The sequence below is a fragment of the Astatotilapia calliptera genome, chromosome 1 (genome assembly GCF_964374335.1).
Source record: "Astatotilapia calliptera chromosome 1, fAstCal68.1, whole genome shotgun sequence".
In the NCBI taxonomy this organism is placed as follows: domain Eukaryota; kingdom Metazoa; phylum Chordata; class Actinopteri; order Cichliformes; family Cichlidae; genus Astatotilapia; species Astatotilapia calliptera.
Genome location: NC_137422.1, coordinates 14,072,537 through 14,100,363, shown reverse-complemented (window position 1 = coordinate 14,100,363; position 27,827 = coordinate 14,072,537). Strand labels below are relative to the sequence as shown.

Here is a 27,827-nt window from a genome sequence, read left to right as displayed (position 1 = left end):
AATGTTTTTTACAATGTTCACGTTCATGACTTGGCACGGAGTGGCATTGGCAGATTTTGACAACTAGATAAACTGTTCTGCATGTGATGACATACACAGTGGATTAATGCTGCCATGTTTTGGAGAACAAAGCGTTTCTACTGCCAGAGAATAAATGAATAAAAACTGGGAGGCGCTGTCACAGCAAGAGGATCTCCAGGCGGGGTCCGGAGTTTCTCCCAGTCCCCGTGCCTACACAGAATCTCTCCAGGTAGTTTAATTAAGATGTGAATCGTCTCCGTTTTCAGCTCTTCGATAAACTGGAAGTACCCTGCCTTTTGCGCCATGTAGCTGGGATAGGCCTCAGCTCCACTGTGATCCTGGACATCATAAGCAGTTAAGAAAATGGATGACTACAAACTGTAGACAACCGTGTTTAGCGACTAAAACATTTTCCAATGCTAAAAGAGAAATGCCCATTCTCGTGCACAAGTACTAACTTGTTTAGAAAGATTTGGCTTTAAGACAAAATCATGCCATCCAAGAATATGAACCAAAGCATCCCAATCAGCCCACTGGTTGATTAAAACTGGCTCTACCTCACTTAGAATCACTGCCTTTAATGTGAGCCAGACAAGCTTGTCTTTGCACATTTTAGTACACCCACCCCCCAAAAATCCAAACAACCCTACGATCCTGCACGATTGATGTGAAAATGAACTGTCAGAGTGACTTTGACAATGTCACCACACCCTACAAAAACCTATTATTTCTCCACAGTCCGATTTCATCTCGTGAAGTTGTTCCCTAACAGGAAGTTTGGAAATGTAGTTATGCTGCGTCGGTGTTAGAGAACAGGACTGTAGAATGGAAAAGTACTTGTCGTGTAATCCTGCTCGCTTCTCTGTAGCATTTTATATGAGAAGCAGGTGGAAACCAAGTTGGCAGCTTTGAAATATGGTGGTCTCAACCAGAGCTACATTTAGCTGGTGATTCAAATCCCGTGTCCCCAGCACTTCCAGTGAAATCCAGTCTGCTTACTTGGACTTTAAAAGTGGCACGTAGATTTGGCGGCACGTCTTCTCCAAGGACCAGGTTTATGACGGGGCCAATCCCCGATCAAGAACAAGGAAGAGGAGGCTAAACTCTCTGCCAATAATTTTTATTGAGATATTTTGTAGAACAGGGGAACCAATGATTACAAAAAAAGTCCGTAAGTGTTCTACATGCTACACCTTAACCTAATTTCATCATGCTTGCCTGGAAAAAGTACATAGAAATTTAACAAACAAAAAACAAAAAAGTACAATTAAAACTGACGTACATTATACTCACCATTAACTGTACCTTTCTCCTGCCTCCATGCACGCAACTTTAATTTTATTTTATTTTTTTACATTTGGATAAAAAAAAAAATTAAGACTTTTAGGCGCTTCTTTAAACCATAAAATAATTTTTTTCTCCACTAAAGACAAAACGCACCCATTTTTTAAAAAAAAGAAAAAAAAAAGATATCCATTAGAACAGTATTGATGGAAAATGGAAAGCCTCGACTTCAACATAACACATGAATATGCATCCTACCTTAAAACAAAAGAACACTTGCACGCCCGTATAGTGCCAAAAATGAAAATGGAAGTCTGCCCAACTCCTCAAATCTTCAATAATCACATTGAAATAACACATTTTGATAAAATAAATAGCGCACATTTTGCTAGAAATAAATAAATGATTACTGAAACACCTCACTATGTTAATTGCTAAAGTGAGACAGATTTCATCTACGCGACCACTTCATTTCATGGTATGAGGATGGTCATGTGTGTAAAGCACTAGTGCGGCTTCGAGTGTCTCTCGCGGCTGTTACCTTGAGGTAGATAACACATTTACATTAACGCCTACGATAATGGTTGCTGCTGGCATCATGTGTCAGATTTACAGTATGAAAGGGTTTTCAAGGAAGCTTTCTTCAGGGGAAAAAAAAAATGTCAGAAGGTCAAAGAATATTTTAAAAAGAAGGAAAAACAAAAAAAACATGACGAACAAGACACCCCACCCCAGGAAAGGCTGTTTGAGAGCACTTTAAAACCCCACAGCAATGTTAGCGTCTACCTTCCTTCTTTATGTCACACCCAGAACGGCCAAACTTCATCTCTTAAATCCTCTCTACCTCATCCTCCCTCCTCTAGATACTTCTTTCCCGCTCCTCTTTCATCTACAGTACTTAAATGTGCGACTGACATGCCAGTATAGCAATGAGGGTGTAGACATTAACCCATGAAGGCCTGGTGATCAAGGCTCAGAGTGATGATCAAAACTCTTTAAATAAAATCACCCTTTTCGACTCTTTAAAAAAAACAAACAAACAAACATAATAATAACAAAAAAAAGGTATGAAATGATTCAAGTACAGTATACCATATTATTTTTTTAAAAAAAAAGCAACATAAAAACAAAACTGCCTAGATTTTGCACTGTGAGGAAGATATACATTTCCTTAATTAAGATGTTTGAAGATGCTGCTGTACGTTTTGTGGGCAATTTGTGGGGAGCATTTGACAGCGCAGGGGGTGAGGGACGCCTGGATGGATTTTAGAGGCAGTTCATCAGTGCTGTCAAAGCCAGGAAGGGCCAGAGAGTCCAGCTGCATATTGAGCACAATCTCCGTGCTTCTGTCAAGGAAGCTCTCGTCTAGCTCTCTCACCACCGGGGACCCAATCTGCGGGCTGGCAGTCTCGGAGACGGCTTCTTCCCTCCTGCTGAACAGGTGGTCCAGGTAGCTGGTGTAAGGGCTTTCCTTCTGGAGGTGGTCCTCTTTGCCAATGTCCCAGCACGCTTCGTCTATCAAAATGCCATTCTCTCCGACCGTGTCCCCAGAGCTCTCCCAGGGGCGAGCAGGCCAGACGCAGTCCCCGCCGACCACTCCCAGCCCTCCGCCACCTAGCTGGGCGAGATTTACCAGGCACTTCTCCTCCTTCTCCTGACTTATGGACTTGGACATAGAGGTTGAGCGAGGAGCCTCGAGCTGGGAGACAGAAAAGTTGAGCTCGTTCAGGAGGCCCACCTCATTCAGGAGCCCCACATCGTTGAGCAGGGTCACCTCCTGACAGGGCTCCGGCTGCAGGCTCAGCTTGATGGTGCTGGCAATGAAGGAGTCAAAGTCAAAGCCTTGGTTCTGCTGGCTCTGAGGCTTTTCCGTCTGGTGTTTCTCTTGCACTTTGTCCTTCTCTACAGGGCTCTTCTCTGCCTCCTTTAATGCGATCTGAGCCTTTACCAGCCCGTTCTTCTCGCATTTGCTCTTGGACTTGCGGTCTGCCTTCTCCTTGCTCTGCTGCTCCTTCCAGTTGGAGAGGTCGATGATAAGCTTGGGTTCGTAGTAGTGGTTGACTTCACTGTCTCTCCAGATGAGGTTGTCCAGGTAGGAGGGCGACACAGCCTTGTAGTTACAGGTGTGGCTACACTGCAAGTCACAGTATTTGTTCTCGTGGTGGTCATCCTGCCAAGATCTCTCTAGTGGGAATGGGGTTGAGTAGTCGAAGGACGGCTCGTCCAGGAACTTCTCTCGATCTCCATCAGCATATTTACGAGGATCCACCTAGAAAAAGACAACAGCTACCTTTCAGAATCTGATCATTTAAGTCAGTACTGATTTAAATCCAATTTATATTAGTAAGGAATGAGCTCTCTTGCACCTAGCTTTTTTCAGACATGGATTAAGCCTATCCAAACAAAAATACATGTAAAATTCAAGGAAGGCCGCCTCTGAAATAATGTTTATTTATGTTAGCAATAAAGCTCAATCTATGAATGGGAACCCGGCCTTAAGGCTTTTATTGATGTATACCGCTTTAAGATCAATCCAATACTTGCTTCCTTGCCCAGAATTAATCACCCTTAAGGTTCTGAAAAAGCAGTGAAAATAGTTTTGATAGTAGGTTTGAAGCGTTTGTCAAAAATAACTCACCTGGACGACCTCTTCGTCCGTTACATCGGAGAGTGCCCTTGGGTCAACCTGAACTTCGTCTGGGTCATGGGTGCTGTGCAAGTGCCAGTCAGCTTCTGAGAACTGGCTCTCATGATACCTAATGGATAAAGAAATAGAAAGACTTCATTAGCAACAGTCATATACAGACTAAGTTTGCAAATAAACTCTAGTCAAACAGTGAGAGCTGCTCACTTGCAGCAAGCACAGCAAAACAAATTCCGCTGAAGTTAATCCCAAGAGAATATGTGAGAGGGAAATAAGTGAGAAGGCACACCTGTCACAAGTGTGGCTGTGGCTCTGGTCCATGAGCAGGATATCATCTACCTCATCCTCAATGTGAAAGGGGTGCAGAGACACAGGCTCATCCAGGGGGAAGGAGTAGTCAGCCATATAGGGGTGTGCCAGGGCCTCTTCCGCAGTCAGACGATCCATGGGGTTAAAGGTCAGGATCTTCTCCAGGAAATCAAGGGCTGTAAAGGAGAAGGACAATGAGATTATCAAGCTGGAAATACGAGATGTGATCTATGAAGTACACGACCATGACCCTGGGTTCACAAGCACTTCATAAGGCTCCAAGTACTTCTGATTAATTAAAGTGGTACTTACCCTGCGGACTGACATCAGGCAGCAGTTTGGCCAATGGTGTGTGAGGCTTGGTCATGTCATTGCGGATAAAGACGGGAATTACGCTATGGAGCTCCTGGCGGTCTTCGTCTCGTAGTACAGGGATTGACTCCAGGATCAGCTGCATCTGTTCCAGTTCGTGAGCTCCTGAAACAGCAAACAGAAATATTATGGAGTTTTTTAGAAGAGAACCCATGACTCAACTTCTGCATGACTGAGGGAGTTTGAGTGAGGCAGCCTCGATTCCCATGATCTGCTTCAGATCATGGGAATTGAGATTTCATTTGCCTTGTGGTCAGCTCAAGGCTGTTTTAACAAGAACAGTCTCTCCCTGCACCGGCCGAATACGCAAAGTCAAACCAGACTGTCTGGTTTACCATGTGTTTAACAAACAAAATTAGCATATGTGTCATCACACCTATACTTGACATTTAACTCTGTCACTTGAGCCACCTTAAAGACTGATTTTACACAAGGTGTGAGGAGTGAGTCTGACATAACAAACTGAGTCAACATTTACCTGCAAACAGGGTTTTCCCTGTGAGCATCTCAGCAAAGATGCAGCCAGCAGCCCACATGTCGATGGCTTTGGTGTAGTTGTTAGGAGAGAGCAGCAGGCGAGGAGATCTGTACCACTTTGTGACAAGACCTTCAGAGAGATGGCCCTGTCGTGGTGGGAAACCAGACATTAATTGTAACCCTCTAAAAAATACATTACAGTACTGGAAATAGTGCAGCATTATCATTATTATTATTGTTATTATTATTTTTTTATGAGTGACAAGTTACTTTCAGTTTGTTTTCATTCAGAGGTAAGATGCTCATAAGTCTGCAGTGATTCACAATAAAAGCTATGTAGAGCTGGGCGATAGAACGATAACGACATGTATCGCGATATAACTTTTACTCGATAGAGAAATTAAGCTATTGCGATAGACCTCGCCGCTCTTGTCCTCAAAAAAAAATAAATAAATAAAAGGTCAGCCAATCCAAATTAAGTAGCGCAGAGCCGAACCAATCACAGCCGCAGCGTCACGTCGCGTGACTTGTTACGTACAGCACAAGTGCCAAGCCGCACGTGTGTTTGTTTGGGAAGCAGCCAGCGGGTAATGGAGCCAGCGCGTAATGGAGGAAATGAGTGTGCTGACTAGAAAAATCAACCGAGCGTGACCGAAGAGAAAACAGATGATGGTTCCAATGCCGGAGAGATTGTCGAACGGAAGAGCCATAGAAGTTCCGTAGTGTGACGGTATTTCGGCTATTTCAAGTCTGACAAAAAACAGAGTAGCGTGCACTGTAAATTGTGCCGAAAGCAAGTCTGGAAATACAATAAACTGGTGCATGCGTCACACTGTGCGCCGCGTTATTGTTTCGGTGAAATGAATTTCTACAATACTGTTACTGTTAATTCTACTCTCTGCAGTGTTTAAATGCTTACATATACACACAGTTACTGTCCCTCCACACATACGACTCGGTTCTGCTTCTGTGCCCCAGCTTTGTTTACTTTTCCCCACCGAGGCTTCTAGACTTCTGATTGGCCAACATTTCGGCACGGTTAGGAATCTAGCGCCACCTGCTGCTTTGGCATGTTCATAGCAGCGTTTTCCTTCATTTCTGCCTTTATGTGTGGACGGGATTATTTTTTAAAACGAAAACGGAAAATCTCAGTTTTCAAAAATACCCGTGTACGTGTGGACGTAGCCTCAGTCTCTGACTGGAAGCGCTAATTCGTCATTCGGCTTTTGTCAGACTAAAGTAACTGTTAAAACTGTTTGAAAAGCTCAGCTATACAACAAGGAGAGATTGAGAATTTCCTTTTAGTTCTCAGTTTATTTGATATTGACAAAAGTTAGTCAGTTTTGTCTGTTCTTCTGTAAAACAAACTAAGATTTATTTTTAGAATTAATATTTTGTTTCTAAGTGGAATTGACAATTTAGTCTGTTTTGTTTGTTCTATTTTGAAACTTAAACGCTTTAGCGGCTGCCTTTTGTGTAGTTTGCAATATTTGCCTTTATTTATCTGAAAAAGTCTCATGTTCCTTAAGTACATCTACCCTGTTGAACTTATTATGGGAAATAAATATTTAAATAAAAACAAGCTGCTGATTATTTCACATTTTACTTGTGAGCAACGGCACATTTAAATCTTACAAATATAGTTATTTGGCTTATATCGTGATAGATATCGTTATCGCCTGAAATGAAAAAAACATATCGTGATATGAAAAAATCTCATATCGCCCAGCTCTAAAGCTATGATTACCCTTGTTTCATGTACCTCCACGTTTGCCACACAATACAGGTAACAGGAGATGTGACACTATCCTGCAAGTCTGTGCTAAACATTCAGAGCCCTGTGCCATCTCCTTAACAGCCGTACTCTGTGCTGGTCACGTACACCACACAGCATACAAAGACCCCCCGCCCAAAAAAGAAGAGACCAATGAAAAGAGGGGAGAGCAGGCCATGTCAGCAGTCTGAGCAGGATAATACCCCACTGCCACTAACCTGCACTCAAACAGTGCCTGACTAGTCACAAGGCCAGGAGGGCACCAAGCATAAAGGAAGCTGACCTCTGTATGTGTGTCTACACACTCAATGGGGGGAGGGGGAGTGGTAAAACAACACCCTTGCTGCGCTCTTTTTTCCCCCCCACATGGAGTGGTAGTTTGTGGGACCAAAATGGACTGCTCACCACTGTGGGAGGCTCCCATTTCTGCCCAAATTTAGCCACAAATACTTGATGTCATCCTATCCTTAAGTGCCTGCAAGCCCTTGTTTTGATGGGACCTATAAAGATTGTAAAGAGGTGGGGGGAATTAAGAGATAGTCTGGCACATAGACAGGTCATACCTAGTGACTGGGACCAGAACCCATTCTGAGAAGCAGCTGGTAAAGCCGACCTGTGAGATTGTGTTTACGGGGGAGAAACACACACAACCAGCTTAACAGAGAATGTAAATTAGGTTAGCTTGAAAGAGTCATTGCAGAGAGTAAGGACAATGCGTAATGGACTCTGAACTAAAAGGAACAGATTAAAGTTTGCCTACCAGCTAAGTGCATAAAGTGCATTAGGTGAACCTTCCAGCTCAATTCTTTTACAGATTTTCAAGCGGACCATTCACCATAAAGCTTTAAAGCATTAACAATGTCAGTACCTCCAGCAGCAGCTGGTGAATAACTTCACTACTGGATCTACAACAGCTCAGGCTGACATTTAATGATTCATAACTAGGCCTCTCCATGTGACAGGCTGTGGTTAGTCAGAGCAACCTCAAGCAGGTTTAACCAGATGTCAGTAAAGGTGGCTTCTGGAGAATCAGAAAGATCCTCCCCCATCCCAATCCAGGATAAAGCTGTTGACCAAAAAATAAGTAATCAATTTTGTTGCCAATACAGATTCACTTCCGAGTTCAACTGTCAAGTACTAAATGAGGAGGATGTGTGCCTAATAAATAAGAAAAAAAAAACATTTCCATCTGGATCTTTGGCTTCTCTGAATAATTTGTGATACATCTGCTTGCTGCAGAACAAGATTAAACTACTGTTTAAAATCAAGAAAGTACAGGGTGGAATAATCAAAACCAGCTCTCTAAAACTCATTGAGCCTGAAGTCAACTTTGCTGCATTTATTCTGAATCTTGTAAAGTCTGGCACCAGACAGGCCCAGTGGTAGCTAAATAACTGGGTCAAGTATGCTTTTTATTGCAGCTGTGGCTTAGAATTGTTCACTTTGATGAATGTGTGGCAGAAACAAACCTTGTGAAGGTCTTTTATAACATTCCTAACAACGTCACGGCTATCACCTCTATAGCATCTCAAATTACTGAAAATTATACCAAACCACAGGCAAGCACAAGATCACACTTTTTCCAATATTCAATAGTCTGACAGGCAACATGCAAACAACTGTTTCCACAGCACAAAATTATGCGAATGTCTGACAAGTTTGCCACTTTTTTCTAGGCGTCATAAAAAGACAAACCTTTAAATGGTTTGCCAAGCCAAACGATCTCTCAGTGATAAATCACAAGAATAGCGAAGACTAGACTGGATGTCACTTCTAGAGAATGTATTTTTGACACACTCAAACTGCTTAACTTAGACACACAGTAAAAATTGTTAAAGCCTCAGCAATTCTTGTTTAAAACTGTTAAAAGCTTCTTTGACTGACTTTTGGTTCAGCTTAGTCTCTAGCTAAAGTTTGGGACAAGACTGAAAGCGAACGCAGGCTTTAGATCAGCTTCAAATAAGGCTCTGAGCAAGGCTCCCACAATGAGACAAAGGGCTGGCTGGGAAAAGGAGGGGAACTGGGGTTGGAAAAGTTGGATGAGTACACGTGAATTTTTGTCATTCTTGAGTATGAGCCACTATTAGGCGAGACCTCAAAGCTCACAGAGACAGAAACTGTTTCCCCACAGAAACAGGTAGTTGTGCTTAAAACAAAGCTATGCAGGATTATTAAAAGCCTAAAGGGAACCATGAGCTGTTGATGTCTTTTAGCCAAGGCATTATAAGAAAGAAAAAGCGTGGGAGGAAAGGATTAAACAAACGCCTGGTGAATGCACCACTGATGCATGAATCCAAGATCACATTACCGAAGCTAAACTAGAAACTGAAGTTCACTTGAAAAATAGAGCTGTTTTTTTTTTAGAAATGATGTTATTCAAATACATTGCACTCCAGCACTGCGTCTCGGACCCTATGCTCTAAGTAGAGGGTGGTCGTGAAAGAGCATTTGCCCCCCAGTGAATGTGGCATGTGGTCAACAGTAAAACCAACTGTTTTTTTAACACCTTCACGCTGTGCCACTGGTGTGTTATCTGGGGGTGCCAAGTTCATTTTTAAACACGCCTCATTTGTTCTTAGACACTCACTTTAAATGAGTCTAGGAGCCATAAAAAGGTGGTTGGTAAAGATACTAGCTTAACTTTGCCCCTTGGTACAGCTATTATCACAAAAACAATGAAAAAACCCAAAACAAAAACAAAAACAAACAAAAACACAGTCAGGAGAGCTTCATGGAAAACCAGTTAGTCAATCTGACTATAGCGTTTCCATCTTTGAGCAAAACAGCAGTAATCTGCTGCAGTACATCTTTGAGCTCTGACCCCAGGCAAGCAGCTTAAGGAGGGAAAAAATAAAAACTTCTCTAAAGCATTTGGCCTGCTACAGACACTAAACTGTGAAGCTCTCATTCCTTCCCAGCAACTATTACCTTACTCTTCCTAGTGCGCAGTGACATACTGTCTCAAAAGACATGACTCATATGAAAACAGTCAGAGCTGAAAATGTGACTACATGACCAAAACGCAGTTTTCGTATTTAACTGGCAATTAAGCCAGTTATGGTAAACAAGGGTGCGTAAGTCTATTTCGAGGGATGCATTGTGTGGCAGGAGCCTGGATGAGTAATGGATATGAATGAGACAGTACCATCCAGTGAGATCACCCATCACTTGAGCCCCATTTCCCTTCTGTGACTAATCCGAGACACATGCAAGCATCTGACCACCTTAGCGCCTCAAGAAGATCCGGGCAGAGACACAGAGGGAGGGACAGGCTTCCCAACCTAGATTTCCTCACATTACACCACCATATGGCCATCAACTGGAATTTCCTCATCCCTTTATAAAGGTGACAGCAACACACAAGAGCTACACAGGCCTCCCACGTGGCTGCAATTACACAGGCTGATCTATACTCTTCTCACACTGAAGACAGAAACAGCTTCTTTAATGCTACAATTACATTGCTTCACAGAACAAAGGTGGTTTTATAGAAAGCATTAAAATGTGTGCATTCAACAGATGGCGTGCCAGCATTTGGCTTTCTAAGCACGTGTTTACAGTAAGCATCTTTCAGAAACCAGTGAAAAGCCATGAACAAAGAAAACAGCAAGGGACACAAATGTCTTCACTTCTAAAAGTCTCATGCATGAGAATTTGCTTATTGGAGCAATGACCTCATGCAAAGAGAACTCATGCAAAGCATCCTCCTTTCAGATGTAACAAATCCTCAATTTTTATTTTTTAAGAGCAGGATGTCCACAACAAATTTTTGCAGCCTCAAGCCTTCGTCAGTTTTCTCTAAAAGCTGATGGAGGCGCAACGTTGAACTCTTCCGGTTTTGTGTCATTGTGAAAACATTACACCCCCCCCCCCCCCCCCCCCCCACACACACACACACACACACACACACACACACACACACACACACACACACACCCTCCGCTGGAGATCCTATTGTAGCACGTCTTAATTAAGCCACATTATCACAAACTAATCTCCAATTCTTATCGTCTATACTTTTACATAATGGAAAAAAATGTTTCCCACGGCTTTGTTTTCAACCCTCACTTATGAGAAGGGAAGGCGAGGCCTTACCTCAAGGAACCACATCCTTTCTAGCTCACTTCCTGCTCAAAAAACTGCGTCACCCTGGGGAGTACCACATTACTGGGCAATAAACATCTCGTGTCAGAGCAGCAGAGCACTCGTATATGGGCAAAGAGTTCACCAGCGCTGCTATATTTGTTCTGCTTTGCGCTGTAGCCTGTGCTGCATTATAACCACCCATCATAAACCACAGCAGACCAGCAAAACTCTGCAATTGGTCTTACCTTGTGAGAGTAGTGAGGGTCCATAATGCGTGCCAGTCCAAAGTCCCCGATTTTAAGTACCAGGTCCTCCGTGTTGACAAACAGGTTGGCAGGCTTGAGGTCACGGTGCAGCACATTGGCAGAGTGGATGTATTTAAGGCCCCTGAGGAGCTGGTACATGAAGAGCCGGGCGTGATCCTCTGAGAGAAGGCCCCTCTCCAGTAGCTGACACAAATCAGTCTCCATGTACTCTTGCACAATGTAGACCGAGTTGACCTCCGTAAGAGACACCACATCCTCTGTTAGCCTGCGACCGCTGGGGCCCAACGTCTCAAACACCTAGTTCCATAAAAAGGAGGGTATGTGTTGATCATGAAGTCTTTTCATTTTCTGTCACAGCCAGATAAAAAAAAGATAGCAACGTTTTCTTTTTTTTTTTTTAAACTTTGAACCTCCCAACATACCTTGACAATGTTGTCATGGTCGAGGCGTCTGATAATCTTGATTTCCCGGAGGGCGTGCTTGACGCTCTGGGGGTCAGTCAAGATAATTTTCTTCACGGCTACACGCTTGTCACAGTCAGTGTCAACTGCTGAGAACACGAGGCCATTCCCTCCATAGCCCAGAGGCTTCAAGTCCATGTAGCGAGAACCCAGGTCAAAGCCGTGGATGTTCATCAATGACTCAAACTTCTCTGCCATGACTTTTTGTTTTTGTGGGCTTCTACACCAAGCTTCTGCTATCTCTAATGTTAATCCTCTGGCCCGTTTCAAGCCCAATTTTCGCACTTAACAGAGGAATCCCCGCCCCCCCCCTTGCTTCAGAGGTTCCGCTGACCCCTGTACAGACGACTACCAAGTCACCCCCTCTAGCTGTCACTGTCAGATGCAAGGTTTTAATGTGTAGTCAAAGTTTCCTTCCATTTTGAGTAAGGAGAGAAAATTTTAAAGTTGAATTCATCCTCCAATCCTGAATGTGTGGATATATTTAAATGAACAGCTCTAAGTAAACTAGTGTTTGCAGACGGCAAATGGAATGGTCTTTGAGGCAAATTAAAGCGCACTGGCACGATCTTAAACTATAAAAGCACGTAATTGCATCCTCACAGTGCAAATACATTCAGTGTATGACTGGTCCTGAGCAGCTTCATGTGAGTAAACGCACTGCTAATTCTTTTCTTTCTTTCTTTCTTTCTTTTTTTCCTTTGTAAATATATGTATAGATCTGTCTGTGTAGTTTTCCTGTCAATTCACGTCGTCTATAAAAATTGAAATGAGTCTGGCCTTTAAGTCTCTAAAGTAATTCCTCAGCCTCAATGATCAGGTGGCTCTAGCTCGCCACAGTCGCAATCAAAACTATCCTCCATTTTACTTGGATATAACCTGAAAGACAAAGAAAAACAAAACAAAAAATAAGTGTGAGAACACATGTATTGTGCCAGAGCAAACTGGGTTTGAGCCCATCATTTGACACATTGTTTCCGTCTTCTATGAAGATGTCTCACTCTGTAAGGCTGACATGTGTTAGGGATTTCCATTAAGCAACAAGCTGCCTCGCTCGGCCGGCTTTTGAACGCGGTGACATTACGAGAAGCTAACCCCTCCCCCGCTCCAGTGACGCGCCTGCTAGTCCGGTTTTCTAGGTATCGTTAAAATTAAAGAGATAACATTTAGAAGCTTCACGAAGATCAGTATCCACGAGAGTACACGAATACTACACATTAAAGACGAATAACCGTGTTCACAGCGCCTACTTTTGGCCCTCGCCCGGTCTCTGTTGACTAGCTCGCGGGGGAGAAAAAAAAAAGCGAAGAATGGCAGAGTAACGGCAAGCAAGCGAGAGACCGCCGTTGATCTAATTTAGAACATAACCACGACCACCCTTTGACGTTAACATGAGCTAAATTATATGTGGAAAACATATCTCACTACATCACTCATTTTATATACTTAAAAAAACCATCAAGCCAGCGAGAAATGTGCCGACAGCGCGAACAAAGGGGTCGTTGTTGGCGGAGGCTTCTGACTACGTGGTACAGCTTTCCTAGCGCTAAGCAGCACAAAGCCGACGTCGATTAAACGGCTCGAATAACAGCGAATCCAACATAACATGTACATAATAATCAGAATCTATATATAACATGTTACTCACGGTCCTTGTTTGTTGCATTAGGCGGGCTATAGTTTTAATCAAACCCAGACGAGGTTTGACTGCGACCCGCTCCCGGTGCTATGCGGATCTGTTGCAATCGCCATTTAGGCTAGGTAGAGAAAGGCAGCAGCGACGTCACAAGGCCACCTTCACTGACTGTCGGAAAGATGTCTACTACGACTACGAGTCTTCAACAAACAATTTATTTTTACTTATTTGTTGTTTTCCCCAGCTTTTAGTTGCATACTAGCAGTTATTTACAAATAAATATTCCTGATTTATTTTTAAAATTATTATCAACCCACTATTACATTGATAGAGTACTGTAATTATCTCTAGTTCTAATACCCTAACCCCACTCTGGGTTCACTGGGTTCATTATTCAGACAACAGCATGCAGTGAGTTGGCACTGCTTCATAAATAATGAAGTTTAACTTAGATCATTTGCATTATTTCTAAAAATCATGAATTAATCACCTCATGTTTCTGATCATTTTTATTATCACAGAAACACAACTGTGTCATATTACTCATAATACATGTATTGATATTTTAGCAGTGTAATGAACAATTAAGTTGGTAAGCAGCTGAAATGTCAGCAACTGGTGATTGAATTGGTTAAAAAGAAATAAAAATAAAAACACAAAAAATAATCTATTGTTTCCAGCCCAGAACTTTGACAGTCAGATATATCTGTATCTATATTTATAGGTGGAGCTGTATGCTTCGAGCAGTACTTGAATACAGCAGGAATCATTCAAAACATTTGAAGTTGGAGTTCATTCCAACTCAGTGTTTGTGTTTATAGTCCAAGTGATAGCAGCACTGTACCACAGGCAACCTCACCATCACTTACCTCATTATCACCTCTTGATGCATGCAAAGTTCAACCAGCCGTAACTGCAGGCCATTTTATAATAGACCAACCCCCAGAAGTAACAAACCTCTAGAAAGAGTTTTTTGTTTTGTTTTGTTTTTTGTCACTTGCTCTATTATGCAACGTAAAATGAGGATGCCACAAGATAATGGACCAGGAAGAACATTCTTTACCCAGCCTATTTGATCTCCTATCTGGAAATCTGGGGGGTGGAAATACTGCATTATAACCTGCAGAGCAGATACAGCTGTTCATTTTAGTTGAAACACCTCAGTGCATCATTTGCTTACACTTTGCTCTTTAGTATTTTACATTTAAAATTTGAGTTGTCCTCCAAATAGAAAATCATTGCCTATTTATTGCCTCTCAGAATTTCTGTTGAGAAAGCGTCATCCCTCTATTTTCCAACCATTGTTAAATTTTACTCAAGGCAGCATCAATAGTACGAATGGTATTATTTGTCTTTTCTTTGCAAAACGAAGCTGTTTTCTAGCTTTTTGTTTCATTTTATTTATTTATTTTTAGTGACGCGCAGTAGTGGTCTTGTCAGTGACTTAAAAAAAAAAAAAACCCGGACAGGTCACTCACATGCGCCATGCGGATTTACTCCCTTTGGCACCGACAGGGTGTTTCTCTTTTAGCGGCCCGACATCACGTCACATCAGATCTCCGCGAGGATTACACATCCCGAGGAAAAGAAGTGAAGAAATCAAATACGGCACTGATTTGATTCCCTCATTCTACGGATGGTCCCGCGGAGCGCCCGGTCCTCCCTCTCTGTGGATGCTGTGAATGGAGGGATGGAGAGGGAACGGGTGGGTGTGCAGGAAGGAGCATCATAGCCGCAGAAGTCTACATCAGCATCCGCATGCAGACCATGTGAGTGCCCATGTGTCCGACAATGCGGCTGGCTCTTACGGGCCGGGGTGGGCTCTGCGATGGAGAGAGAAACTACATGCTGCCGGAACGTGATGCGACTGAGAGAGAGAAATGTTGGGAAAAGACATGATATAGTTCACCGCTGCTCTGAACATCAGATTACGATTGGGCTATATGTTACCCCGTCCATTAATGCTCCCAAAGACGTAGAGCTATGTAATTACGTACTTTTATCAGCTATATTTTAAAAGCATAAAGACCTAGCTGAGGTGTATTTATTTATTTATTATTTGTTGGTTTGGTAAATCTATTATTTATAAGCGGCTTTTCTAGAAAAGATGAATGAAACTGCCTTTAGAAATTGCATTGAGTGTGCTTGTAAAAAGTGATGCAAATGTTCAGGTAGCAGCTTCACTGTCTTTGCTCCAAGTCACTTCCTTTGAGCTGATCAGGTAGAAATCAGAAAGAGAGAACTTCTCTTTACTGACATCTAGTCCTTTTGCACTTAACTCACTGATTGTGTGCGATATGTTGTCCCTCACCCCCACGAGTGCTCTTTTCTCTGTTGTATAGAGCCAAGAATGGAGGTCAGAAGATAAAGTCACATATTGTGTCTTTCATGAGACCCTGCCCTCACGTTTTGATCACGTTGGAGACAGAAGATCCGGACTTCTGTTACTTACATTTCAGTTATTAATGATATATCTCCGCAGGGTCATTACACTCTGTGCTCCGGGCTTACTCTCTTTTATCATGAGATATAAGAGAACTGTTTCTCCAAGTCTTACACCGAAACGTCCGACTGAGATGTTTTTAATTTACTTCTGTTTCTGCCAGTCTTTTAATCATTGGCCCAACACAAACACAGCACTATTGCAGTCCATCAGTGTTGTTTGCTGCGCACAGAGTGTCTCATGTATGGAAAATGAGTGTGTGCACATGCTGTCAACCTGCTTGCAACAGTGGTAAGAGTCTCTTACTAAAACACACACTTTCACCTTTAAAGAGTATCTGAGTTTATCTCAGCTCCATTTCTGGACATTGCTATCCTCCTGCATGCATCCCCTGTTTTATTATGTTGAACCTGTTCTTCATTTATACAAAGTCTGCACAAAAACTAAAATGTCCTCAGCTCTTGTCACTCTCAAGCTTGCTCATTCCTTTATGAAAGAAAAAATCTTCTGATCTCTTACCATGGCTGAAATTCTCCAGTGACGAATGGAGCAACATGGTGCCTGAGTCAATAGTCCATTCAGAAGAGTATGTTTTATGTCCGTCACTCCTAGTCCGAAAGGCAGAAAGCTTGAAAGACCCAGTGCACTCCACCGTCTGTTTATATGTGTGTGAATGTATTCTCAGAGCCTTGGCGGTGTGTTATCCTACTCCATGTGCCTCTGGTTGTGAGGTGGAGCTCCATGGAAAGTTAATATAGGCCAAGCCGGAGAGGGGAGGAGACTGCACTGTGTATGGCTTGGCCTTAGACAGAGCAGTGTGTCAGACACACCGAATCCACCTTTCTCTGTCTCTCTCTCTCTGCCACTTTTCTTACTCTTTTCTCATTCTTAAAAAAAATCCCTGTTATTTTCAGACCTGCTCACTTGTATTTTGTAAAAAGAAAAAGAGTTAATTATCTGTAGCCTGTCCTGAAATAAACTGTTGCTTCTAGGCAAGACACTCAGGAGTTATTTGTCTTTTTTTTTCTTAAAAAAAAAAATCAATTTGCTTAAATGGGAGAAAACAGTTTTTGGTCACACATTTCAAACCTTGACTATCAAGTCATTGTTTGCAGACAACCAGACTAGATACATCTGCACAAAGAGACCCTTTTATGTGTGGGCATGTGGTGCATCCTTGGATGTCCTCTGGGTTTATTGCTCTCTTTCATTGTCTGTTTCAGTAAGGGTGTTCGTGAACTTGTGAATTTACAAATGCCAGACATCAGTCTCTGCTGATTCTACAGGAAAAATCATTTCCAGTTTTTCTCTTGCCCCACAAATCTGGTTTTGCCTTCCCTGAAACCTGTGTCTGTTCTCTGCCTAATCACAGCGGTCTGCTACTTTTTGGCGGTGCTCCTTCCTCTGTCCTGTCTACTTGTCGTGCAGCACGTCCTGGTGTCTTGACAGGCTGGTATGTTTGGACTGTAAGGAAATACGTGCATGCACATTTGTTTGATATCCAAACCAGACCGTTGCAGAGTCTGGACCAGCTGTATGTTATCAAAAATATGCATGTGAGAGCATGAGGTCAAGCTGTGGGTTAGGGGTTGTTTGCCTATATTTTGCTTTCTAAATCGTCACTTGTTTGCGAGGAATTAATCAATGGAGTGTAGTGCTTATGCTGCAAACTTGTGCGCTGCCATGAGCATTGCCTGCACGAGCAATGCTGCGCTCACTTGATAAACAGCATTGATTAATTAATCACTGATTACCCTGCCTGAGTGCAGTGAAAAACCGTTACATATCGCAGCTTACAGAAGCAATAAGTCCTGCTCTCGGTAGACTGACCAGCACTAATCTCTGATGCTTTTCACTACAGTGTCCTCTGTTATATAACAGTCTGCCTCACCGGAGCTCAAACTAAGGTGCAGAACGGCTCACAAAGGAGTTTCAACTCCCGCACCCTTGTAAATGACCACAGGACGTGTACAGCAGCTATATAATCCATACACTGTCTAACGCTGCGATAGTCTGGTATTTCACAGTGTTGTGAAAGAGGCTGTGAAGTGTTTGTCATTGTGTCTCCAGTGCAAGGGGCAAATGTGTTTATGCAATGGCATGACTTGCATATCTTGACAGAACAGGTAGTTCTGTGTTTTAAAACCTTTTTTTTTCCTTTCATGTATGATCACTTTATTTCCAAAGCTTGTTGTGTTTAAATTGAACTGAACTTCACTGCTGCACTGCTGCTCAAAGGTAAAGCAGCCAGCTGTATTGAAAAAGCACATTTCATGCATACAGGTAGTTTTGGGGTGCTGTAAAAAAAACAAAACAACACAGAACAAGTCAACAAATGCACTTTTTTGAATTTAAAAGGAAAAAACTTCAACTTAAAACCACATGAGGGCACAATAAAAAAAAGTATGTTTATATAAAACTGAACAATAAAAATAATAATCCACTGACGCTAGAAAATCCAAGTGTTTGTGAACTGTCGGTCTGTCTTCAGTCTGGATTAAAGGAGCATATTTAACGACACTTAAGTTCATGTCAAGGACAGATGAGTTCTCATCCAGCTGTTCAAACGATTTACTCCAGCCGGAGATTGTTAGTGGGATGTGACAGTACGATTACGCAAGACACAATAGTGCCACCACCACTAGCATGAAAATCAGGCTGTTCTTTTTATTTCGTGGTTCAATTCTAAGATGAGACCACACCATGTGAAGCGTGTCTTCAGTATCAAATCAGCTTTGAAATTAAAAGATTGCAGAATGATATCTCTAGTGATTTTTAAATTAACACAAATTTCATTCATCGTATCAACCGCATGACCAAAAAGTGTGTCAGAATGAAATCTCTGCTTTCCACAAAAGATAGATTTTAAATAAGTCAGAAACTAGAACTGCAGATCATAAATGTGTAATCGTTTTGTTTTTTTTATCAGCATCTTTTCAGTGCTGTATTTTTGGAAGCAAAAAGTGCGATGAAATGCGAGGAGAGGAAAAGACCATCTGCCTTTCCTTTTCTTTTTCTCTCACCATCTGTGAGTGGAGAATCCTCACACGCAGGATTGCTGGGGGTATGAGCCGTCCGTTCTCTGATGTGATATAACCTGTTTTGTCTGCTCCTCGCCCGCCAGAGAAATGACAAATAGTACATTCTTGGGATACTCTGAAGTGAAATGATTAAGTGATCTGGCAGGTACACTGTGCGTATTGTGTGTTCTGTGTGCTTGATGTGATTGGATTTGTTTGTTATGGGGTCAGAGATAAAACTGGGTGTTTGGCGGTGATGTAAGAGGATCAGAGGCCCTGGAATCTGGAAGTTTCTTAACAGCACTAATGCAGAAAGCATTCACTGCTTATGTGTTTGAATGTATTCAACAGGTTCAGGTGAGACAGATTATTAAAAGTCACTGTCCAAACATCTGAAGCCGTATGGCAGGATATTATTGCATAATAGTAATCAAAAGCAAATAAAAGAGTAACCGCTGTATTGAGCAAGAGCATGTTGATTATTAATAGATTAAAATAATTCCTCTAAATGAGCCGGGATTCTGAGTACACCATAAACCTGAGACGAGGTTCATTTCAAGGTAAGTTGCTAAATGTTTGATGACACTTGAGTGGAAAGTTTGTTTTTTTTTTCTTTTCATGGCAATAAAAGCGTAAAGATTAGCAAACAAGGTCAAAGTCAGATGCTGACCATGTTTTACGCCACAGCAGTGCCAGAACAAATCCTGAAGGAGATCATAAAGCCGAGATAAGAGCATGCTGTCCACAGAAGACTGAGGGAGAGCTGGACTATGATAACCATATGAAGTATGACACACCTGCAAATGAAAAAGCTGCGTTTAATATCAGACATCTCGATGTGTGATAATGATACAACCACACACCTTTGTCCCGTCACTGTCTTTTTACTGTCTACAAGGTCTTATTACTCATAATATTTGGGTTTAAAATAAGACCAAGGACATCCTGTGCCATCAGTAACTCTCTCCTGTCTTGAACTTCTGCATTCATCTCCTTCAGTGTGATTTTTTCACGTTTACAAGCTGAATCAGATGATTTTCTAAACTCGTCTATCTTATCTTATCTTATCTTGTCTTGTCTTGTCTTGTCTTATCTTATCTAAAATGTGTTTATGCTTATTTATGCCCAAAGGGGTTATGGTGCAGTTAGAAGACTTAATTTTGAATAATTACATAAGATCATCCTCATCTTTCCTCTCTGACTTTCCATCACACACACATTTCCATTGTCTGACTTTAGCAGCTCTCTCAAATCCTCGGCAGCCGCAGCATCAAGCTTCTTATCACACATCGGGGTTACAGCAGCGATGGGCATGGGATTAATTGGCTTCCTCTGTCACACCAGCATTCTTTAAAGACTGATCCCAGATGAGCCTGAATCTCACTTCAGCTTTCCCATCAACTAAACCCTCTCTTATAATATCTCAAAATTCAGGGGCATGGCAGAGTGGCTGGTGTGTTGTTGAGAAGCAATACTGGGCTATGAAGCCAACCAAAGCGTTGAGATTACTAGCATATAATCACACCTCGCTGTCAGTGAATAACGCTGCAGCTGCTCTTACCGCCCCGCTTTCTGAGCCCCCCTGCTTTGGCTCTGTGTGTCTGTCACTGCGGATCTGCGGATCGATGTAGCATTGGGGGGGGCAGGGTTAATGGGAAGCCCGTCTGGCCAATCTTGGCCTCACCTAGCTAGGCTGTCACTGGCATCATCCCACCTTCGAATACAAATTATTGGATAAAAGGGTTTCACATTCCTCTGCTGGGATTGGCCAATCGCATCGCTGGGATGACATCACAGGCCCAGTGCTGCAAGAAAATGCTTAGGGGTCCTTGTCTGAGACAAATCCTCCAAGGATATGCTGGGGTTTGAAAGTCAATATGAGCTTGTTCTCCAGTGACCGTAAACACAGGCTTGAAAGGGTAAGGGTTAGCCACAACAGGCACGTCTGTGACATCTGATTGATTGGCCTGTGTAAATCATCAATTATTAACTTGCTCTACTATGGCACGATGTGACCGGAAGGTGGAAAAACACCTTGCTGTTGTTTCAGGTCGATTGCACTTCATCCCTCTCTATCAGAGGACACTGAACTCGGGTTTGTTTTGCAATAACATGTAATCCTGTACCATGGAATGCCACAGCTCTTGGACCAACTGAGGTGTGTGCTCATTGGGTAATTTAGAGCCTTGAGAGTGTGCTTTACATGCGTATATATTTTCTTAGCTGCACTACATGCTCCACAGTACACCCTAGTGTGGGCTGAAAGCTTGGTGCAAGGTTTTTCAGTGGATAGGTCATTGCAGTTCAGTTCATCTCTGTTCCTCTGCACTGCTGAGGAATATATTGCATAATTAAAGAAATACAAGTGAAAAAGGATTAGGGTTCTTCTGTTGGACCCTTGTCTGCCTTATTCTTATCAGGGAGGATTACATGAGGCCATCAGGCAGTGCAGACTTCACCCAAAAATCCATTTAAAAGCTCATATGAGTTTGCAGTAGATTTGGGTTAGATGGGCTATAGGATAGTCCAGTAGTTACATAATGCCAGACGACAGCGAGTGCCCTGCCTACCCTGCAGTGCTCCCCTCTATTCACCAGAACCATTTCTCTTTCTGTTGAAATGAGCGAACCTCCACTGACGTAAATGCCCCGGTAATGACGGACAGATCAATAGAGAGGCTTTTGCTATGTGAATGTGCGGTATGCAGTCATGCATGCCTGGATGTGTTCTATATATAGCTGCTAATGAATGGGTGACTGTGTGGATAAATCAAGTGCCACAGACAAATCAAATGCTGAAGTGGCAAGTGAGGACTGATTCCATCATCCGTGGTAAATCCATCCACAGACCCTCAGGCAATGCAGACACATTATAAATACTTTCTCTCTATTTGTCCACATTTAAATTGTGAGGTTTTGCGTACCTGCAAAGAAGCTCAGGTGGTTTTATAGAAAAAAATTAATAAATAAGGAAATCCTGCCTTTCCAAGGGCATCAAGTCTTTTTAAAAAAATATTTTTTCTAGCGTTAGATAAGAAGATCAGTATCACTCAAATCATTGTGGTTATAGTGTGAGGCTCATGCCAGCAGTTTGATAGCTTAGCTAAGCAGAGATGCAGAGGAACACAGCTAGTCTGGTTCTCCCCAAGGGTTAAATAAATTAGTAAACGAATAGAAAGCTATTAAAGCTACTAATTACCTCCAGCAAGGAGTTTATGTGTTATATTTTTAAAGAAAGTATTGTCAGGATAATACAAGCTACCTGGTTAGTTAGAAACCTGCTGTAGGATAATACTATAGAATAAGACCAAGATCGTTATATCCAGTTACCTACAAATCAGTAATTATTCATCACTTACTCCTACATGGCAAACTGCTTTAAAAACAATAAAGAAAGCAAAATGAATACATAAAAATTACAATACTATTGGCTTAAAAGTAAACACTGCCCAGACAGTGAGCAGGTTTGTGCTCTCAAAATGCTCCTTGTTAACATTTAAATCTTGTTGGTATAATCTGTGTAAAATAACAATAATAACAATTGTTGTATAAAAATGATAGTAATGATAGCAATGAAAAAGGCAACCCGGGCAACATCATTGTATTTTCTGGTGGGAAGTACTGTTATGTAAACTTTAGTTATCAGACAGAGGTAACATCACATTTGTTCTAGGATAGGATTTTATTAAGTAATCCAAATCCAATATTTTATTTTTTTTTGCCATCAGTACAATGATTTTGGGTTTTTTTTGTTGTTTTTTTTAATCCAGTTGGGGGTCAGAGGATATCCCTTCTGACATTGGGCATAGTGGGGCATGTCCTGCACATTTCTTTATAGCACAGAGAAGCACATGGCCACTGCTAAGCAATTTTAGATCAATTTTAGATTGTAATTGATAATTGCAAGTTAGCTAACATGGATGCGTTTAATGTGTGGGAAGCTGAAATCTAAAGAAAACCCACTCAGGCACAAGGACAACATGCAAACTCCACACAGAAAGGTAAAAACCCCAACCAAGTGCACGAAATCCATCCATCTTTGTTTCATTGCATAACTGGCCTTAATCATGCATGAGCAGCTGAATTCTGTAGGCTGTGCAGAGGAGAGGAAGGCAACAAAAGTATGTGATGTAAGGTGGCAGCAGCGTTTTGTGTAGAAAGCTGAAACAGACACAGACGAGAAATCCAAGAAGGGAACGATCATCACTTTCTACACTTTGAGGTACACATGCAAATTGCTTCGGGTGATGCGTTGAGATTCAGTCTTTCATCAAAAGGCCAATGACAGCCTGTCTTTAGGTTTATGTGAAGGCCTGAGACTTCTTTAGCACAGCTCTGCTTCTCTGCTCTTGCAAACAACTATTACCTTGCTATAATGCTTGTGTGGGAGGAGAGTGTGAGAGTCTGTGACCTAGAGACAGACTTCATTACTATGCACAGAAAAGAAATGAGGAACTGGCCCTTTTTTCACCATCTTTGAGCATCTTTTTCATGTCTGCTCTAACAAAACGTCATGTTAATTAACATATTTTGCAGGAAACTGTTTGCATAAAGCAAAAGCAAAGAAAATATTTTAAATGAATAGGAAGACCATTACAACACATTTCTTTAGCCCAACACGTCCACAATACTTGAACATACATGAGGTACAAGTGGGATTTTGGCTGCATCTGTTATTTAACAATAACACCAGCAGATTACGCAGTGTAACGAGACCATTTACCAGAGTGTTAAGCAAACATATCCTCAGGAGTACTAATGAGGGCCTGAGGGAGCGAATGATGAGAGACAACAGAGACTGATGTGAGCACACCATGTCTGTGCGCTGCTCTTTGCTTGTAGACAAGCATCCTCGTTCTTACAGAATGTCCAGTTTGTCGATTTAGCTGGAAACAGAGCTAAAAGCTGTAAGCAGTCTACTTTACCAACAACATCTAAGTCCTCACCATCATGTCTAATGCAAAGTGTATTATACCTACACACTGACCTTTACAGAGAAAGCACTATACACTATACATCCCCACACAAACTTATATTAAACTCATATCCTGTTAAAGAAGTTAAAAAAGCACTTTCAGAACAGGCAGGACAGCATTTCATTTCCTGCTTTTTTGTCTTTGATGCTTTTTTTGTGTTAGTCAGTGTTCCAGTTCATTTTTTAACCAATCAGCATTCAACTTTCAGAATTCACATTCATCAGGCTATGCATTTCCCCATAATCCTTCATTTTGTGTAGCCAAATACCCACAGAAATGCACACAAATTCACTACCATGAATTCCACTTTACAGTCATTGCTGTTCTTACGTGGTAAGTCATATATTTGCATTGGCACCCTGCTTGAATCATCTTTTTGTCACGGTTTGCCGGGGCAAGCCGTGTGGAATATGAAATAGGACCCAAAATGCGGCAGCTCTGGTGCAGATGAGTGTTTATTTACAGGGGTGTGAGTACAAACAGCGGTGGCGACAAAACATGAAACCGGAAACCTAAACTGGGTAAACTAATAAGACAAACCAGAATGAGGATGCAGGGAGGTCCGGAGAAATACATACGGGGAGACGCAGGGAGACCGAGGGGAAACAACACAGACGAACCAGCGATTACCAAGACAGAAAATACAACTTAAATACACTCAGAGAACACAGGGAGATTACACACAGGTGGGAGACACAGCTGGGAGTGATTAACATGACGAGACCAGGGAGGCAAACTGAAAACACTCACATAAGACGCAGACCTTCACAATAAAACAGGAACACACGGGGGGGAACAGGGTTTTTAGCCAAGGAGACATGTCATTGCTGGCAAGAATGTGGTCTGTCTGATTAATCTGGTAACCAGCCAAGAGAAAGAAGTGCTGACACAGGAGTTGCTGGGTAGTACTGGCACTTTTAGTGAGCAAACACGACAAAGAAAAAAAATCATTTTAGGACTGAAGGAAAAAAATTAAATAAATTGTTTGTCTATTGTAGACAATGAAATAAAAGGTGTGGCTGCCATATCTTTTCTAAGAATTGCAACCACAAACAGTATACAGTATAGCTATTTTTAACAATTTCCCATTTGCAACACATTGTAAGAGTCCATAAGAGGTCACACGGGTGGCGACCTGCAGCATTTGTGGTTGTTTAAATAATCATGAACGAAAAAGGCAAAGAAAAAGGTTTTTTTAAGAACGTGAAAGGTTACGCTTTCTGCACAGTTCAACGACCAGCACATCCTGGTCCTGGTTCACACTGACAATGACACTAACAGTTATAAATAGAAAACAAGGCTTCTGTGTTGCTTTCAAGTGCTTGTTACATAAATGTGAACATCAAGTTAAGCAAAAAGTAATAGTGGAAACTGAGCCCTCTGCAAAACGTGCTGCTCTTCCGCTTCAGGCTTGCCTCGAGGATTCCTCAAGTAAGACAGAGACCAGAGCTTGCTTGCATTTGTTAGTCACTCAGCCAGTCCCCTTTCATGTCCCATAAATGGCATACACTATAATCAGTGCTTCTTTTTAAAATTCTATTAACATGTTAATGAAGATATTGTGCCGTTTTGTTGCTGTTGTGCAAACCAGCAAAAATCCACATGTCCAGATTTCATGAAACTATTTGAGATGTTTCTTCTACAAAAATCTATTTTTTTAACATGATGCTAAAATGTAGATTTCATGAACTTGTATGTATGTGTGAGTCCTGTTGTAATGACCCGAGAGCACTAATATGATGGTGAAAGAGAAAATCCCTTCACAAAGGTATGTAACCTCACAGATCAATCCTCTTAACTGATTAAAGCTTTACCACAGGCTGCGCTCCCTGCAGCCATTTGCAGGTCAGCCTCCTGCTGTTACGGAACAAACTGGCATCGACACTGATTAGGATCTTTAGACCTGTTGCTATCTTCATGGAAACAATTAAGATTAACAGGTGAAAGTGCAAAATGAAGGACTCCAGGACCATTAGATTCATTTGCTTTCAAATTGACTGCAGTACTCAAACAAGGGAAACAGTCTCATTTCATTCTGTATTACTAGAATGACAGTGCATTACTCCAACAAACACCATCCTGATGTTATTGGTCCAATTATCTTTTGAAGTTCTTTTCTTTTTTCCACCTCAATTTTAACCCAGTTTGTCCACTTCAGCGACCCAGCTATGTACTTGTGTCCACACTTATCCGCTGTGTCACAGCTGAGGGGAATAAAAGTAGGTCAGACTGAATATGTAAAGGGGCCCTTAAAAGGGGCTACCCAGCAGGATAGATCATTGTCTCCTAATGGAAGGTATGATAAATATGTGTAGTCCAGGTATTAAAACAGACAAAAGTGTGCCCTCCTTATATGAACTACAAACAAGCCACCTTGATGTAAATAAACATTTAAGGTTTTTTGTTTTGGATAAAAGGATAAGGGTTGGGAAATAACTGTAACTCAGCATTTTCTAAAGTCATACATGTGCTGTTTTGTGTGTGTGTGTGTGTGTGTGTGTGTGTGTGTGTGTGTGTGTGTGTGTGTGTGTGTGTGTGTGTGTGTGTGTGTGTGTGTGTTTGGCTTCTCCGTAATGCACTGGGTGCTCATATTCAACTGATGCTCTATTTGTGGAAGTATCCATGGTGATAATGATTTGCAGTCATGGAAAAAAGGGCGGATGGACAAGTGGATGCATCTATTTGGCACACATGTGATCTCTGCTCTTCCTGCCAGTTTATTTACCCGCTCAAACAAAGGCTGGGAGAGTCTGATACGGGTTACGAGGGTGAGAGTGTTTTCTAAGAAGTTCCTGAAAATCCTGGATGATAAAAATGAGGGAATGACACGGAGGAACGGAGAGGTTAGAGCGTTCTGACGGCTGACAGAGGTCAGGTCCTAAGAGTGATACCTGGAATCGCAACCTGATTTAATAATTCCCGCTCTATCGGGGAGGCTGTTTTGGACAGACAAAAAGTCTCACTCAGCAGAAGCAAGCTCATTGCTCATCTTACTTCTCTCTGAAGTTCACTGTGGGGTGATTTCATAACAGCAGTCCAGTAACGATAAAGATAACAAAGACCAGACCATCAGTCACCAACCAATCAAAGCAGACATTTATATTAAAGTGTCCAAAGTGGAATCTAAATATTACCCTTGGTGCTGCATGCTGCTGACATCGTTTTCTCTGATGCTTTAAAGCTACAGCGTTGTGTCACAGGATTGAGGACATCGCGTTATTGTGACATTAATTTAAAGCTATCGAATGCATGACGCAGTGTGTGACAAAGTAAGTATTTCAGATCTCTTCAGGGACTCCTAAATATCTGTTACTATGACAGTTATGAAAAGCTGTGGGTGGTTCAGCTGCAGGAAAAAAAGTTTCATCAAAACTTTTGTTCTTCCAAACTTAAAAGTAAAATCAAACTGGTTTCTAGGCAATTCAGATTATACTAGACTAAGATAACCAATCAACTAGTGTGTGCAAATGTAGAGATGGTACATTAGGCATCTGTCATCCCACTCTGCATGCTTTAGCTTATCAAAATCATGGCGGTAAGATAGAGGGTAGACAACGGATGAGTCAAGAGGGAAGAGAGAAAGACAGAGAGTTTGCTTGGCTTGGCTTGGTGCTGTCAGGGTGGTTAGATAACTGAAGGTCAGGGGCAGAATGTACTGTGCAGTGAGTCGCAGCGGGCTCTGAAATACTGCAGGCTAGGGAGACTGGGCGAGCTCTCTGCCCACACCTGACCTCAGCACCTTTCTCCCTTCCTCCACTCTCTTCCATAACATACCTAAGCTCTCTCTCTCTTAATTTTCCTCTCGTTCTCCCTGGTGGGCAAGCCATGCATTCTTTCATTAGCTTTAAGTCTTTTCTATTTTATCCGCTTAAATGTATGATCTGCTGATGGGCTTGGAGTAAACATCTACTGCATTACTTTGTTCATCTTTCACATTGAGGAGGAATTTTGGACAACTCCTCTTTACTGCGTTGCTTCAGTTCATTGAGGTTTTCAGGCATTCGCTTATGCACAGTCCTGCCAGAGTATTTCAAGTAGGTCGAGGTCTGGACTAGGCTG

The 27,827-nt window shown here is 42.0% G+C and overlaps 1 protein-coding gene across 3 annotated transcripts; it reads right to left on the bottom strand.

Annotated features, from left to right (window-relative positions):
* Positions 1-1,125: 1,125 nt before the first annotated feature.
* On the bottom strand, positions 1,126-16,859 carry mapk6 (mitogen-activated protein kinase 6). 3 transcript variants are annotated; one of them, XM_026163809.2, is made up of 8 exons: positions 16,293-16,859; positions 11,656-12,573; positions 11,213-11,530; positions 5,109-5,253; positions 4,571-4,735; positions 4,239-4,434; positions 3,944-4,061; positions 1,126-3,574 (listed from the first exon to the last, which is right to left on the bottom strand). In XM_026163809.2, exons 2-8 carry the CDS (start codon positions 11,890-11,892, stop codon positions 2,477-2,479), a joined length of 2,277 nt encoding a protein of 758 aa, XP_026019594.1. In that variant the 5' UTR covers positions 11,893-12,573; positions 16,293-16,859; the 3' UTR covers positions 1,126-2,476. The 3 variants fall into 3 exon arrangements, with proteins under 3 accessions (XP_026019594.1, XP_026019604.1, XP_026019585.1); XM_026163819.2 differs by lacking the exon at positions 16,293-16,859 and adding an exon at positions 14,809-15,006; XM_026163800.2 differs by lacking the exon at positions 16,293-16,859 and adding an exon at positions 13,343-13,764.
* Positions 16,860-27,827: the final 10,968 nt, after the last annotated feature.

What these genes read in the sequence shown, in the direction of transcription:
- mapk6 (XM_026163809.2), bottom strand. Translation starts at nt 11,892, where the DNA reads ATGGCAGAGAAGTTTGAGTCATTGATGAACATCCACGGCTTTGACCTG. An exon ending in AGGGAAAACCCTGTTTGCAG is followed by an intron (nt 4,736 to 5,108) that starts GTAAATGTTGAC and finishes TTGCTGTTTCAG; the next exon opens with GAGCTCACGAACTGGAACAG. An exon ending in CGGACGAAGAGGTCGTCCAG is followed by an intron (nt 3,575 to 3,943) that starts GTGAGTTATTTT and finishes GTCTTTTTCTAG; the next exon opens with GTGGATCCTCGTAAATATGC.